The sequence below is a fragment of the Schistocerca americana genome, chromosome 5 (genome assembly GCF_021461395.2).
Source record: "Schistocerca americana isolate TAMUIC-IGC-003095 chromosome 5, iqSchAmer2.1, whole genome shotgun sequence".
NCBI lineage: Eukaryota > Metazoa > Arthropoda > Insecta > Orthoptera > Acrididae > Schistocerca > Schistocerca americana.
The window spans coordinates 668859308-668873515 of record NC_060123.1 but is presented as its reverse complement, the minus strand read 5'-3'; the positions used below and the strand labels follow the sequence as shown (position 1 = coordinate 668873515).

At 40.8% G+C, this 14208-nt stretch overlaps 1 protein-coding gene across 1 annotated transcript in view; it reads right to left on the bottom strand.

Annotated features, from left to right (window-relative positions):
* LOC124615895 (CCR4-NOT transcription complex subunit 10-B) overlaps nt 1-14208 on the bottom strand; it is a 152304-nt gene that overhangs the window by 72415 nt on the left and 65681 nt on the right. The window contains exons 8-9 of the mRNA XM_047144069.1: nt 9191-9580; nt 1611-1738 (exon numbers count right to left, since the gene is read on the bottom strand). Coding sequence (XP_047000025.1) covers nt 1611-1738; nt 9191-9580 — 518 coding nt within the window. The remainder of the gene's footprint in view (nt 1-1610; nt 1739-9190; nt 9581-14208) is intronic.

Genomic DNA, 14208 nt, shown 5'->3' with positions numbered 1-14208 from the left:
ATTCATTTTAGCAGTGTTGTGAGAATTAAATTGCGCAATACTCCAACATTTTTCTTTGTAAAGGAACATTTCGAAATGAAGTACAGCATTTCTGCATTCTGTTTCAGTTTCTGTCTTGTCCATGACTGTCTGGACACTAACTTTAGTATCACTAGCAGTTTTTACAAATGACCAGAATTTATTTTGGTTTTGTAAGATATTTCCAATAACATTCTGCTACTGTAGTCACTGAACACTTCATGCATTGCCCTATTGCCCTCAACTGGAAGAGAAATAGCGGACAGGTACATACAACATGTTGACAGACCATACCTCTAAGATCTCACCTACAATAGTCCTCACAGATGTAATACACCAAAATTTTGGTGGAATCTAAACAATGTAAGCATCAAGGGTAGCAACTCACTGATTATCTGAGGCACCGAGTCACTGATACACACATCAACAATACAGAAAATGCTGAAGGGCAGAGACTTATACTCCTTGTGCGACCTCTAAGAGCAATTATAATGCGAGGACCAGTATTACATTTTAATGTACCTTCAAAATATGCTTTTGTTATTAATTTCTTAGGACAGGTAACAAAACCAAAATTGGAAAATACTGATGTTGAAGTTATAATGCTCTCAAAGGTCACACATCAGCTTCCAACATCCTGTGTTTCTTGTGTGTGCCAATCAATGACTCAGTATTTGGCAAGGCTTTAATAAATTATTTATAGTTCACAATAAAACAGAAAAGAATATATAACAGGCAATTGGATTGTTGATTTTATTTAGAAAATGTTCTACGAGTTGGAAAATAATTTTGAGTCAACAATACATCCCCTACAATATAGTAAAAGACATTTTTTCTACAGATTTTCTCTAACACTGAACTAGTAACTAAGCTATGGTGGATGCACAGCAGTGTTTTACACCTTAACACAAAGTTTAAAATTCCCCCATTTTACATACAAAATGGAGCTTCGCTAGAATTATCTTCTACCCTAATGTTCCCCACCTCCTCCCCCCTCCTCTTCCACAAAAATAAAATGTTCCAATGATTGCAGGCATTTAGAGAAAGAACAGTAGATCAGTTCTGAGACAGATTTATGATAAAATTGACCACAAACGTGTGGGAAGAATCATCCTTGTGGAATGATTCAGGGAAATCACAGAAGCCTGAATTATAATGTCCTGATCATGATTTGAATCTGGATTTCTCGCTGGCAAGTTCTGTGTTCCAGAAATGCTCCATTTTATCCAGTTTGGTCATAAGTGTAGCTACACAAATATATTTTTTAATGTCACTATACATTATGCACTTGACTTGGAGCCAGAATGTCTAGCTCCAGCTTGGAGCCAGATGTCTAGCCAGAAACCAGAATGTGTGTCATTTATCATCCTATAAATAGAGCAAGATTGCTATAAAATGAAATGATATGATATGATATGCAAACAGTTCAAATCTTACATAATAAATATCATTTATATGACAGATCTTTAAAAAAACAGTCAACAATTTACAATGATTTTAATCAAAGTGTGTGAAATACTTCTCATCAATTCACTGGTAACTTCCTCTGTAAAAAATTACATTAAAACAATGTAAATTGTGGTTTCACTTACTGATGTGCTCCTGAGAGACGAGGCTGTTTAAGCAAATTTCTACTATGCTGTAGAGCTGTTATAAAATCTCCCAGGCACAAAGACACATATGCAGCTGCTGCTAGTGTAGAACATCGTAATGACGCTACCTGTCACAAAGAAACTGATTAATTATAACAAAATCAAACAAATGAAAAATCCAGGATGGGATAGTGACAATACACAAAAAGGATAGATTGCTACCCACCATATGGAGGAGATATTGACTCATAGACAGGCACAACAAAAAGACTGCTATACGTTTGAGCTTTTGGTCAAAAAGGCTTCTTCTGAAGTAGAAAATTCACACACATTCACACAATCATAATACACACATATGACCATTGTCTCTGGCTGCTGCCACTGGACAGCATACAGGATGGTGCAATGCCACACTGACATCTGGAAGTGTGGGAATTTTTAAATCAAAGGATTACTGAACGATGGATCGGTCACACTGGGCTAAATGATTCAGCCTTACATTACTGGCCTCCATGTTTACTGGAGCTGACTGTATGTGATTATAACTTGTGGGGGTTTGTAAAAGACTCTGTTTATGTGCCTCTGTTATCAACAAATGAACTGAGACATCGCATAACAGCAGCTGACGAAGCTGTAACTCAAGACATGCTTGCTGCAGTGGGGGAACAATATGAAAACTGCATTAACATATGCCAAGCATCTCAAGGGGGGCATATTGAACACCTATGAAAAGGTATGAAAAAAAACTTTTTGAGTTTCCCATTCATCAAAAAACAAAATTCATTGTAGAAGTTTATTAGTTTCAGAAATATAGATATGCCAAATTGGATGATTCTTTTTGATACACCCTGTGTATTGCAGAGAGAGTTCCTACCTGTGCAATTCAGATAAGCTGATGCTGGTAGGAAGGACTCAGATGGCGCAGGCTGTGAAGCACATTGTGTTGGGCAGCATTTCCAGCAACTGGTTTGTCCAGCTGTCTCCTGGCCATAGTTTTTTGGAGGCCATCCAAGCAGACAGACAGCTTGTTGGTTTCATGCACAAACAGAAAGCAGCACAGTGGTTGCAGCTTATTTTGTAGGTAGCATGACTGCCTTTGATAGGATAGGTGATGGACTAGACTGGAAAAGGTGGTGATGGGAGGATGTATGGGACAGGTCTTCATCTAGTCCTATTGCTGGGATATGAGCCACGAGGCAAGCGGTTGGGAGCAGGTGTGGAGTAGGGGTGGACAAGGAATTACGTAAGTTCAGTGAGAGCCGAATAACACGGGGGAAGGAGTGGGAAGGATAGTATGTATGATTTTCCTCATTTCAAGTCATGACTCTTGATATGAAATTTGTGGTAGCTGTCGAAGTGAAGTTATTGCTGGTGGTTGATAGGTCTGATATGAACAGCAGTACTGATGTATCTATCCTTGAGGACAAGGTCAACATTGAGGAAGATGGTTTTGTTGGGTTGAGGAAGACCAGGTGAAACAAACGGGGGAGAAAATGTTGAGATTCTGGAGTAATGTGGGTAGGGCATTCTTTCCCTCAATTCAGATTGAATGTCATCAATGAATCTAGTCCAGGTGTAGGGTTTGGTATTCTGTATAGTTAGGAAGGATTTTTCTAAATGGCCCATGGATAGGCTGGAAGCAACCAGACACACAGTGGTCGCGTGTGTGTGTGTGTGTGTGTGTGTGTGTGTGTGTGTCGTCTATTGTTGACGGAGGCCTTACTGGCTGAAACTGCTATTTGGTGAGTAGCAACTTTCCTTTTCATAATATTGTTACATTCCATCCTGGGTGCATTATATGTAACAGAGGTGGGAGGATGATGGTGAAAGATAGACAGGTCAGAAAATGAAAGATGTAGAAAACTAAAACAGAGTGAAGGAAGAAGTAGTTACTGTGGAGAAACCCTGAGGTGGAAGGAAAAAACCTAAATTAATGCCAAGTTGGTGGTGTGAACTAAATACATGTTGTAGCATTAATTCCCACTTGTGGAATTCTGAGGAACTGGTGTCTGGGGGCAGGAAGGGGGGGGGGGGGGAATCAAGATGCCGCAAGTAGTGAAACAGGTACCAAGGTCACGACTGTCATACTGTAGAGCATGCTCTGCGACAGGGTTGCTGGTGTACACCCTCTGTCTATGCCCATTCATCCTAACTGATAACTTAGTGGTAGTCACACCAATGTAAGAGGCTGAACATGCTTACATAACAGTCGGTGTATGACATGTCATTTCATAGGTTGCTCTCTCTTTGATAGTATTTGTTTTGCCAGCTACAAGACTGGTATAGGTGGTGGTAGGAGAGTGCATAAGGGCAAGTCTTGAAGTGGGGAAAGTGGCAGGGGTAGGAGCCATAGGGTATGGAGATGGGTGCAGAAGTAGCATTGGATCTGACAGGGATATTGCAGAGATTGGGAGTTGGGAGGGCAACGATATGCTATTCTAAGTGTGGTGAGAAAGTCTCAGACAGAATGGATCTCATTTCAGGACATGATTTCATGAAGTCATGGCCTTCCTTCTCAAAGTAGTTGATTAAAACATCCAACACCCAGGATAATACTGAGTGACAAGTGGTTTGCTCCAAAATTAATTTTTGGAGGGATCAGCAGTACCAGGATTGGATGTGATGGCCCACGAAATCTGCTTTTGAACTAGGCTGATGGAGTAATCTCATCCAGTGAAGGCTGAGGTGAGAATTGTGGTCTATTGCTGTAAATAGTCTGCATCCGAACAAGTTCGTTTGCATCGAATACTAAGGCTGTATGAGAGGGAACGTTTGATAGTGAAAGGATGGGAACTGTCAAAATGTCTGGTCTTCCATGAGGATGAGATCAACATCACGGAAAATGGTATTGGATTCAGAATAGGACCATGTGAAATTCAATTCGGAGAATGTATTTAGAGATTCCAGCAATTTTAATATGAGGGTTGCCTAGAAAGTAATGCACCACATTTTTTTTCAATAATTCTTTATTGAATATAATGAGAATTACACACACGAAAGAATGGTGTTTTATCTACACACCCTATTTTTCCATGTGATCTCTATCCCGTTCTATGGCCTTCCTCCAGTGTGAAACAAGCGCTTATATGCCCTGTCAGTACCATTCCTTGTTTTGGTGTGTGAATCACCTCTCATCATCCTCAAAATGTCTTCCATGAATGGCATCCTTTAATGGCCCAAACAAGTGGAAGTCCGAGGGGGCTAGGTCAGGTGGATAGTCTCCCTGATTGCTGCAAATCAAGGAGCTCTACTGAACTGCATTCTGATGACCTCCCACTCCATGCCCAACAACTAACTGTACTTCTGCTGACAGCAGATGCTTCACAGACTCTGCACAAGTGCTTGAAAATATTTCTCACATTTTCTTTCTCTGCAGTGAAGAATCCAACGACGGCACGTTGCTTGTAATGTACTTCACCTACAGACGACGTTTTGAAACTGTCCTGCAGCTATGTTATCTGTCAGAAGTGATGAAAACTTGTCGCACTTGCTCAGAAGACTTCAAAGAATACATACGTAACATTTCGCATCTGTAGCATTGTTATTGGCTGAGAAAAAAAATGCGGTGCATACTTTCTGGGCAATCCTCATAGGTCAGCCTCACCACGAGTCCATACGGCAAAGATGTCATCAATGAATCTAAACCACACCAGGTGCTGAAGGCTTACTGATCCCAGGAAAGCACACTTGGAGTGACCCATGAAAAGGTTGGCATAGGAAGTATGTCTGTCCCTTGAAAGTAAAGTAGTTGCTGGTAAAGGAAGGATGACATAGGTCTAAAATCAGGTGAGGGCTGATTGAGGAAATGTTCAGCTGCAGACAGATCATGTACGTGAAGGATGTTGGTTTAGGAGAAGGTGGCATCAATGGTGACACACAAAGCATGTAGTGAAAATGGGAGAGGCACAGATTTCAGATGATGCGGGAAATAGTTGGTGTCTGTAACATAGGACAGAAGTATTTGTATTACAGGCTGCAAGTTTTGATAATCTAAGGCAGATACAAGTTTGGCGAGTGCTTTGAAGGCAGGAACTATGGGGCATTGAGAGTGATTGGGTTTGTGGATCTTAGGAAGAAGGTAAAAAGGTTTGGGTGTGTGGTTTTGGTGGGGTAAGAAGTTCTACAGACTGAGGCGTTAGTCCTTGTCAGGGGTTTGACGTTTAAAGGAGGGCCTGTAGATCAGCTTGATGGCCGATGCTGTAAGCAAAGGTATCAAACTGGCTGGCATAGATGCTCACTTACATACTCCAGTCAGTCGAGTACCATAATGGCAGATCCCTTTTATACTGAAAGGGTAATGATGGCTTTATCAGGTCTTAGGAAGCAAAGAGCCAAGAGTTCTGCAGATGACAGGTTAGGGTCATGTTACAGGAGTGTGGGAAAGTTTTGTGAAGCAATGCTGGATGTTAGGAATTCTTGGAACGCTTGTAAGGTTGATTTTGTGGTAGTGGTGATGGATCAAGTTGGGATCGTGGTCTGAACTGTTCAAGGCAGGGTTCAATGTTATGCTCGCTGTTGCCAAAGTTTTGGTATTAGACTGCAAAGTGATACTTCCAGTTGACATTATATGTAAAAGAAAGTAGGTCCTTCAACAAAGCAGCATGATTAAATGCAGGTTTAGGGCTGAAAGCGAGAACCTTAGATAATAAAGATAATTTGGAAGGGGTGAGTGGCTTGGATGAGAGGCTAAGAACACTGTACTGTTGCGACTGGTTCTTATGATCATGAGTTGTTATTGCTCTGGGAGTCAGTGGCGAAGGCTGGGGGATATTAAGAAGGTTGGCCGAGTTCACTTTTAAGGAGCAGAGCAGTGGTTGATATTGTGAGTGGTTTGGGAGCTGGAGAGGTGCAGAAAGGGAAACACCACTCTTCAGGTAGTTTAGGACAATGTGGGACAGCTTTTCAAGGTGAAATCTGGTCCGTTGCAGTTTGAAGTTGGTTCGGCAAATGACCATCCAAAGAAATATGAGGGGTAGATAACTGCAGGATTTTGTAGAACGACAGAAGTCTGGTGGAGTGGAAATTAGCAGGTGAGGCATACAGGTCACAGTTTAGCTGGGTAAGTGCAAGAGATTGCTGTATTTGAAACAGTAAAACGGTAACTCCCAGAGACAAGCAGGTTTGAAGAAGCAGAATGCGAACTTTACTTTTGATAGTGCAACAGCAAGTTTCTGAAATAACCAAATGTTATATGTGATGGGATTCATCACGGCAAGCAAGGAGAGTTTGAAATGTTGGATATAGTGGAAGTGGCAAATGAAGCAGAGGTGTGGAAAAAAGAGAAAAAGAAAAAAAAAAAGCAACGAAAAAGACCAGAAAAATCAAAAGAATTCATACAACAACCATGAGAACAGACAAGGGTTAACAAGAGGAAATGAGTGGGTGAGAATTTCTCACCAGAAAAGTACTTACTGCAACCTACATCCTTCTGAATCTGCTTAGTGTATTCATCTCTTGGTCTCCCTCTACTGTTTTTACCCTTCACACTGCCCTCCAGTGCTAAATTTGTGATCCCTTGATGCCTCAGAACAAGTCCTACCAACCAGTCCCTTCTTCTTGTCAAGTTGTGCCACAAACTCCTCTTCTCCCCAAATCTATTCAATACCTCCTCATTAGTTATGTGATCTACCCATCTAATCTTCAGCATTCTTCTGTAGCACCACATTTCGAAAGCTTCTATTCTCTTCTTGTCCAAACTATTTATTGTCCATGTTTCACTTCCATACATGGCTACACTCCATACAAATACTTTGAGAAAAGACTTCCTGGCACTTAAATCTATACTCAATGTTAACAAATTTCTCTTCTTCAGAAACACTTTCTTGCCATTGCCAGTCTACATTTTATATCCTCTCTACTTCGACCATTTTGCTCCCCAAATAGCAAAATTCCTTTACTACTTTAAGTGTCTCATTTCCTAATCTAATTCCCTCAGCATCACCTGACTTAATTCAACTACATTCCATTATCCTCGATTTGCTTTTGTTGATGTTCATCTTATATCCTCCTTTCAAGACACTATCCATTCCATTCAACTGCTCTTCCAAGTCCTTTGCTGTCTCTGACAGAATTACAATGTCATCGGCAAAAACCTCAAAGTTTTTATTTCTTCTCCATGGATTTTAATACCTACTCCAAATTTTGGTTTGTTTCCTTCACTGCTTGCTCAGTATACAGATTGAATAACATCGGGGAAAGGCTACAACCCTGTCTCACTCCCTTCCCAACCGCTGCTTCCCTTTCATGTCCCTCCACTCTTATAACTGCCATCTGGTTTCTGTACAAATTGTAAATAGCCTTTCGCTCCCTGTATTTTACCCCTGCCACCTTCAGAATTTGAAAGAGAGTATTCCAGTCAACATTGTCAAAAGCTTTCTCTAAGTCTACAAATGCTAGAAACGTAGGTTTGTCTTTCCTTAAGCTAGCTTCTAAGATAAGTTGTAGGGTCAGTATTGCCTCACGTGTTCCAATGTTTCTATAGAATCCGAACTGATCTTCCCCGAGGTCGGCTTCTACCAGTTTTCCCATTCGTCTGTAAAGAATTTGCATTAGTATTTTGCAGATGTGGCTAATTAAACTGATTGTTCGGTAATTTTCACATCCGTCAACACCTGCTTTCTTTGGGATTGGAATTATTACATTCTTCTTGAAGTCTGAAGGTATTTCACCTGTCCCATACATCTTGCTCACCGGATCGTAGAGTTTTGTCAGAGCTGGCTCTCCCAAGGCTGTCAGTAGTTCTAATGGAATGTTGTCTACTCCCAGTGCCTTGTTTTGACTCAGGTCTTTCAGTGCTCTGTCAAACTCTTCACGCAGTATCGTATCTGCCATTTCATCTTCATCTACATCCTCTTCCATTTCTATAACATTGCCCTCAAGTACATCGCCCTTGTATAGGACCTCTATATACTCCTTCCACCTTTCTGCTTTCCCCTCTTTGCTCAGAACTGGGTTTCCATCTGAGCTCTTGATATTCATACAGGTGGTTCTCTTTCCTCCAAAGGTCTCTTTAATTTTCCTGTAGGCAATATCTATCTTACCCCTAGTGAGATAAGCCTCTACATCCTTACATTTGTCCTCTAGCCATCCCTGCTTAGCCACTTAAAATAAAAGGCAGTAAACTACATTTAGATTCTTTAAACATAAAAAAATTTACAGTATGTCTAAAATCAAAGTTTCTTAATTGCTTACAATAACATGTAAAAGTTCACACCATACACTTCACTTTGTGGGTATCAGGTTATCCTCATAAGAGCTTATATGTAATGAGTCAAAATCATGGAAACTAAAGTACACAACTAGTATATCTAGTTTTATTGCACACGTAACATATGTCTTCATATTTATTTGTAAATCAGAAAACAATATTTGACAATGAAGATGATTAGAAGCATTGTAACTGTTCGCCAAACAACTGGAAAAGTGATAATGGGTTACCAGGGGAATGAAACTTATTATAGCATCATAATCTGTAATATAATTATTGTTTCAGCTTACACATTTCAGTTCCTACCTTTAGACTGTGTGCAAACAAAGATTACATATTATCTTTTGAGAATTTATGATGGAAATGAACTTACCTCATGTTGTGCCATTGGGGCTGTAGGTGCAGCATAAACTCCAGCTGGTGTAGGTGGTATGCCGTCAAGGCCATTTGCACCTGCACCTGCAGAGCAAGTTTCACCTGAAACTGTATTGTCTGTTACTGAGACTGTATCAGTTGTAAGAGGAGGAACAATGCTGCTGGCAGCATCAAGTGCTGGGAGAAGAACTAATGTGTTGCGAAGGCAGAGGGCTGCAAATTCCAGTGTAATAGAAGGAACAGACGGAGACTGATTCTCTTGCTGTGCGTGCTGTTCACTGGCATTGAGCGATGAGGCCAGTACAATTTTCCGATGGCAGCCAGCACCGATAACTTTTTGCACTAGATCCTTCCGTCGCGCATGGATGTTGAAGTCATGCTCATTACTCTAAAACAGAAAATAGTTGGAGGTTCTCAAATGCAAGTCATAATTCAATTTTGTGTATGGCAGGTTAGGGGCATACAACAATGAGGTTATCAATGCACATAACTCACTGCTACAAACTAATAATTAATGATGGGATTTAAAATGAACTCTTCATGAAATAAGAACAAGAAATACTGTATTAATACTCCCTTACACACACACACACACACACACACACACACACACACACACACACACACACACATTTTCAAGATTAATGTTCCATACAGAGAGTACTAATAGGTGATTAAGAAATGGATTAGAAATGTGTAGGGTAGACTGGGGTATTTGACAGACTAAAAGGTTTCTTTTGCTATAATTCTCACACCTAAAACTTTCTTTGTGTGATATCCTTACATGGATAATCACTATCTGGATACAACATGGAATCCAAAATTTTCGGGACTGGTGGCGCCATATGGAAAGTAGGAGTAGTAGATCTTTGCACCGCTAGGTGGCGAGAGCTGCATATCAGATGAGTCAGTGTGCGAAGTGGCATTCAGCTGAAAGGATGTGTTGCGTGTCCACAGTGATTTCCTTAATACTGTGTGTTTGGTCTGTGGCAATTTTACGATGGAGCCACAAACAGAATAGCACGTGTGTATTAAATTATGTGCGAATCTCAGGAAAAGTGCTACAGTGCAATGATTCAACAAGTGTTTGGGGGACAGAGCATGAGCTGTACACATGTGTTTGAGTGGAATGCTCGGTTCATGGGCGGCCTTACAGGCTTCGAAGATGATGCTCACACTGGAAGGCCTGTTAGCCGCACAACGCCAGACACTGTTGCTAAACTTCAACAATTGGTTCGTGCAGATCAACGTCGAACCATTAAAGATCTTGTGGATGAAGTGGGTATTGATTATGGGACATGTCAATGAATGTTGACTGATGAATTGGGCATGCATTGTGTCGCTGCAAAATTTGTGCCAAGGGTCTTGACTGCCGATCAGAAGCACACAATAGTGTGCTCGTTTGTTTTCATTATCGTAGATGGTTTTCACAGACTACAGGAAAGCTATATTAGTGGCCTATCAACTTATGATTAGAATTCTACCAATTCTACTACAGTATTTGAAACAGATCAGACCACATCTGATGATCCAAACTTCTTGTCAAGGGTTATCACTCGAGACGAGAGCTGGATTTACGGTTATGACCCAGAGACAAAGCAACAATCATCCCAGAGACAAAGCAACAATCATCCCAGTGGAAGAGCCCGGGCTCTCCAAGACCCAAAACAGCGAGACATGTGAAGAGTATGATCATTGTTTTCTGTGATTCAAAGAGAATTGTGCACAAAGAATTCGTCCCACCCAACCAAACAGTGAATTCCGCAGTTTTGCGACGGCTTTGTGAAAACGTGTGGTGACAACGGCCCAAATTTTGGCATCAAGGGAACTGGCTGCTGCATCATGACAATGCACCCTGTCACACGTCCTTGCTCACCAGGACCTTTTTGGGAAAAAACAATGTGGCAGTTGATAATAGCCCAAACTTTGGCACCAAGGGAACTGGCTGCTGCATCATGACAACGTGCCCTGTCACACGTCCTTGTTCACCAGGACCTTTTTGGCAAAAAAACAACGTGGCGGTTGTACCCGCCCCCCCTCCCCGCCTACCACCACCACCATACTCGGCAGATCTGGCACCTTGCGACTTTGCGCTATTCCCAAAACTGAAACTCAAGTTAAAATGCCGTCTGTTCGACACTCTAGAGAGGATTTTAGAAGCATCATTGGCAGTGATAAACACCCTTAAAGAACAGGACTTCCAGAAAACATCTGACCAGCGGAAGAAGCACTGGGACCAGTGTGTACGTGCGGATAGGAACTACTTTTAGGGTAATGGTGGCCTTTAGTCCAAAGGTAAGGTTTTCAACAGATGGCAGCACCAGTCCCGAAAATTTTGGATAGCACCTTGTATAATTTCACATTATCATCTCACATAAGGTACTAAACAAAAAAATAATAAGCCATCTGGATATTACCCCATGGAATGGAGTAACTCTCAGACATTGACAGGATAATTTTCAGGGGGCAGATTCCTCGGTTATTTGAAGGGCAGTAATGAGTACTAACCAGAGTAATAGCAGGACAAGATTTATATGACTGAAAAAGTGCATCTGGGTGTATATATGGCTCTCCCTAGCCACATGTTGCTGTGGACCAGTATAGTTAAATGGAAAAGACAGAAAAGAGCAAGATCATGTCTGTAATATGTATAGGACTTGGATATATGTCCTAATCTCCTTCTCCATCCTGTCTCTGTCTGCCTCCATCTCATCCCCCCCTCCCCCCTCTCCGTCCATGGCCTCTTCCCCTCTCGCTCCATCCATCTTCTCCTCCTCCCTATCTCCCCTTTCTCCTGCCCCATCCTCCATCCATCTCCTCCTTTCTGCATTCTATGTCCATTTCCTCCCATCCCTCTGTCCAACCCCCACTCTCCCCACTCCCCCCCCCCCCCCCCCCAATCTCCGACCTTGAGACTTGTTTCAGATACTGTAGTAGAATTAGTAGAATTCTAATCAAAAGCTGATAGGCCACAAATATAGCTATCCTGTATTCTGTGAAAACCATCTACGAAAAAAAAAAAAAAAAAAAAAAAAAAAAAAAAAAAAAAAAAAAAAAAAAAAAGAGCACATTGTTGTGTATAAGATTTATGTTTAAAAATATATATAATGGGGAAGAATACATATGTTAGAAACAATTTATTTAATGGTTTAACTGTTCTGCTATGGTAGTTAAAACTGGATGCAACAAAGGAAACAAAACCACACATTGTTATTTAAAAATTTTATAGTATATGTCTGTTTGAATGTTTAATACATTATCATTCAAAATTTGAAGTAATTCGGTCAAGAGCTTTTCAACATTTTTCTAATAACATTTTATTATATTAAAAATATTTATCCTGTATTTGTCCAAATGTTTATCAGAGTAATGTGTGGTAACGAGTAAAAATTTGAAGTAAATTGATGTAGTACTTTTTGAGATGTTGCTGTTGTGGTTTTCAGTCCTGAGACTGGTTTGATGCAGCTCTCCATGCTAATCTATCCTGTGCAAGCTCCTTCATCTCCCAGTACCTACTGCAACCTACATCCTTCTGAATCTGCTTTGTGTATTCATCTCTTGGTCTCCCTCTATGATTTTTACCCTCCACACTGCCCTCCAATGCTAAATTTGTGATCCCTTGATGCCTCAGGACATGTCCTACCAACCGATCCCTTCTTCTAGTCAAGCTGTGCCACAAACTTCTCTTCTCCCCAATCCTATCCAATACCTCCTCACTAGTTACATGATCTATCCACCTAATCTTCAACATTCTTCTGTAGCACCACATTTCAAAAGCTTCTATTATCTTCTTGTCCAAACTATTTATTGTCCACGTTTCACTTCCATACATGGCTACACTCCATACAAATACTTTCAGAAACGACTTCCTGACACTTAAATCTATACTCGATGTTAACAAATTTCTCTTCTTCAGAAACACTTTCCTTGCCATTGCCAGTCTACATTTTATATCCTCTCTACTTCGACCATCATCAGTTATTTTGCTCCCCAAATAGCAAAACTCCTTTACTACTTGAAGTGTATCATTTCCTAATCTATTCCCTCAGCATCACCCGACTTAATTCAACTACATTCCATTATCCTCGTTTTACTTTTGTTGATGTTCATCTTATATCCTCCTTTCAAGACACTGTCCATTCCGTTCAACTGCTCTTCCAAGTCCTTTGCTGTCTCTGACAGAATTACAATGTCATCGGCGAACCTCAAAGATTTCATTTCTTCTCCCCGGATTTTAATACCTACTCCAAACTTTTCTTTTGTTTCCTTTACTGCTTGCTCAATATACAGATTGAATAACATCGGGGAGAGGTTACAACCCTGTCTCACTCCCTTCCCAACTGCTGCTTCTCTTTCATGTCCCTCCACTCTTATAACTGCCATCTGGTTTCTGTACAAATTGTAAATAGCCTTCCGCTCCCTGTATTTTACCCCTGCCACCTTTAGAATTTGAAAGAGATTATTCCAGTCAACATTGACAAAAGCTTTCTCTAAGTCTACAAATGCTAGAAACGTAGGTTTGCCTTTCCTTAATCTTTCTTCTAAGATAAGTCGTAAGGTCAGTATTGCCTCACGTGTTCCAACATTTCTACGGATTCCAAACTGATCTTCCCCGAGGTCGGCTTCTATCAGTTTTTCCATTCGTCTGTAAATAATTCGCGTTAGTATTTTGCAGCTGTAGCTTATTAAACTGATAGTTCGGTAATTTTCACATCTGTTAACACCTGCTTTCTTTGGGATTGGAATTATTATATTCTTCTTGAAGTCTGAGGGTATTTCGCCAGTCTCGTACATCTTGCTCACCAGATGAAAGAGTTTTGGCAGGACTGGCTCTCCCAAGGCTACCAGTAGTTCTAATGGAATGTTGTCTACTCCCAGTGCCTTGTTTCGACTCCGGTCTTTCAGTGCTCTGTCAAACTTCTCACGCAGTATCGTATCTCCCATTTCATCTTCATCTACATCCTCTTCCATTTCCATAGTATTGTCCTCAAGTACATTGCTCTTGTGTAGACCCTT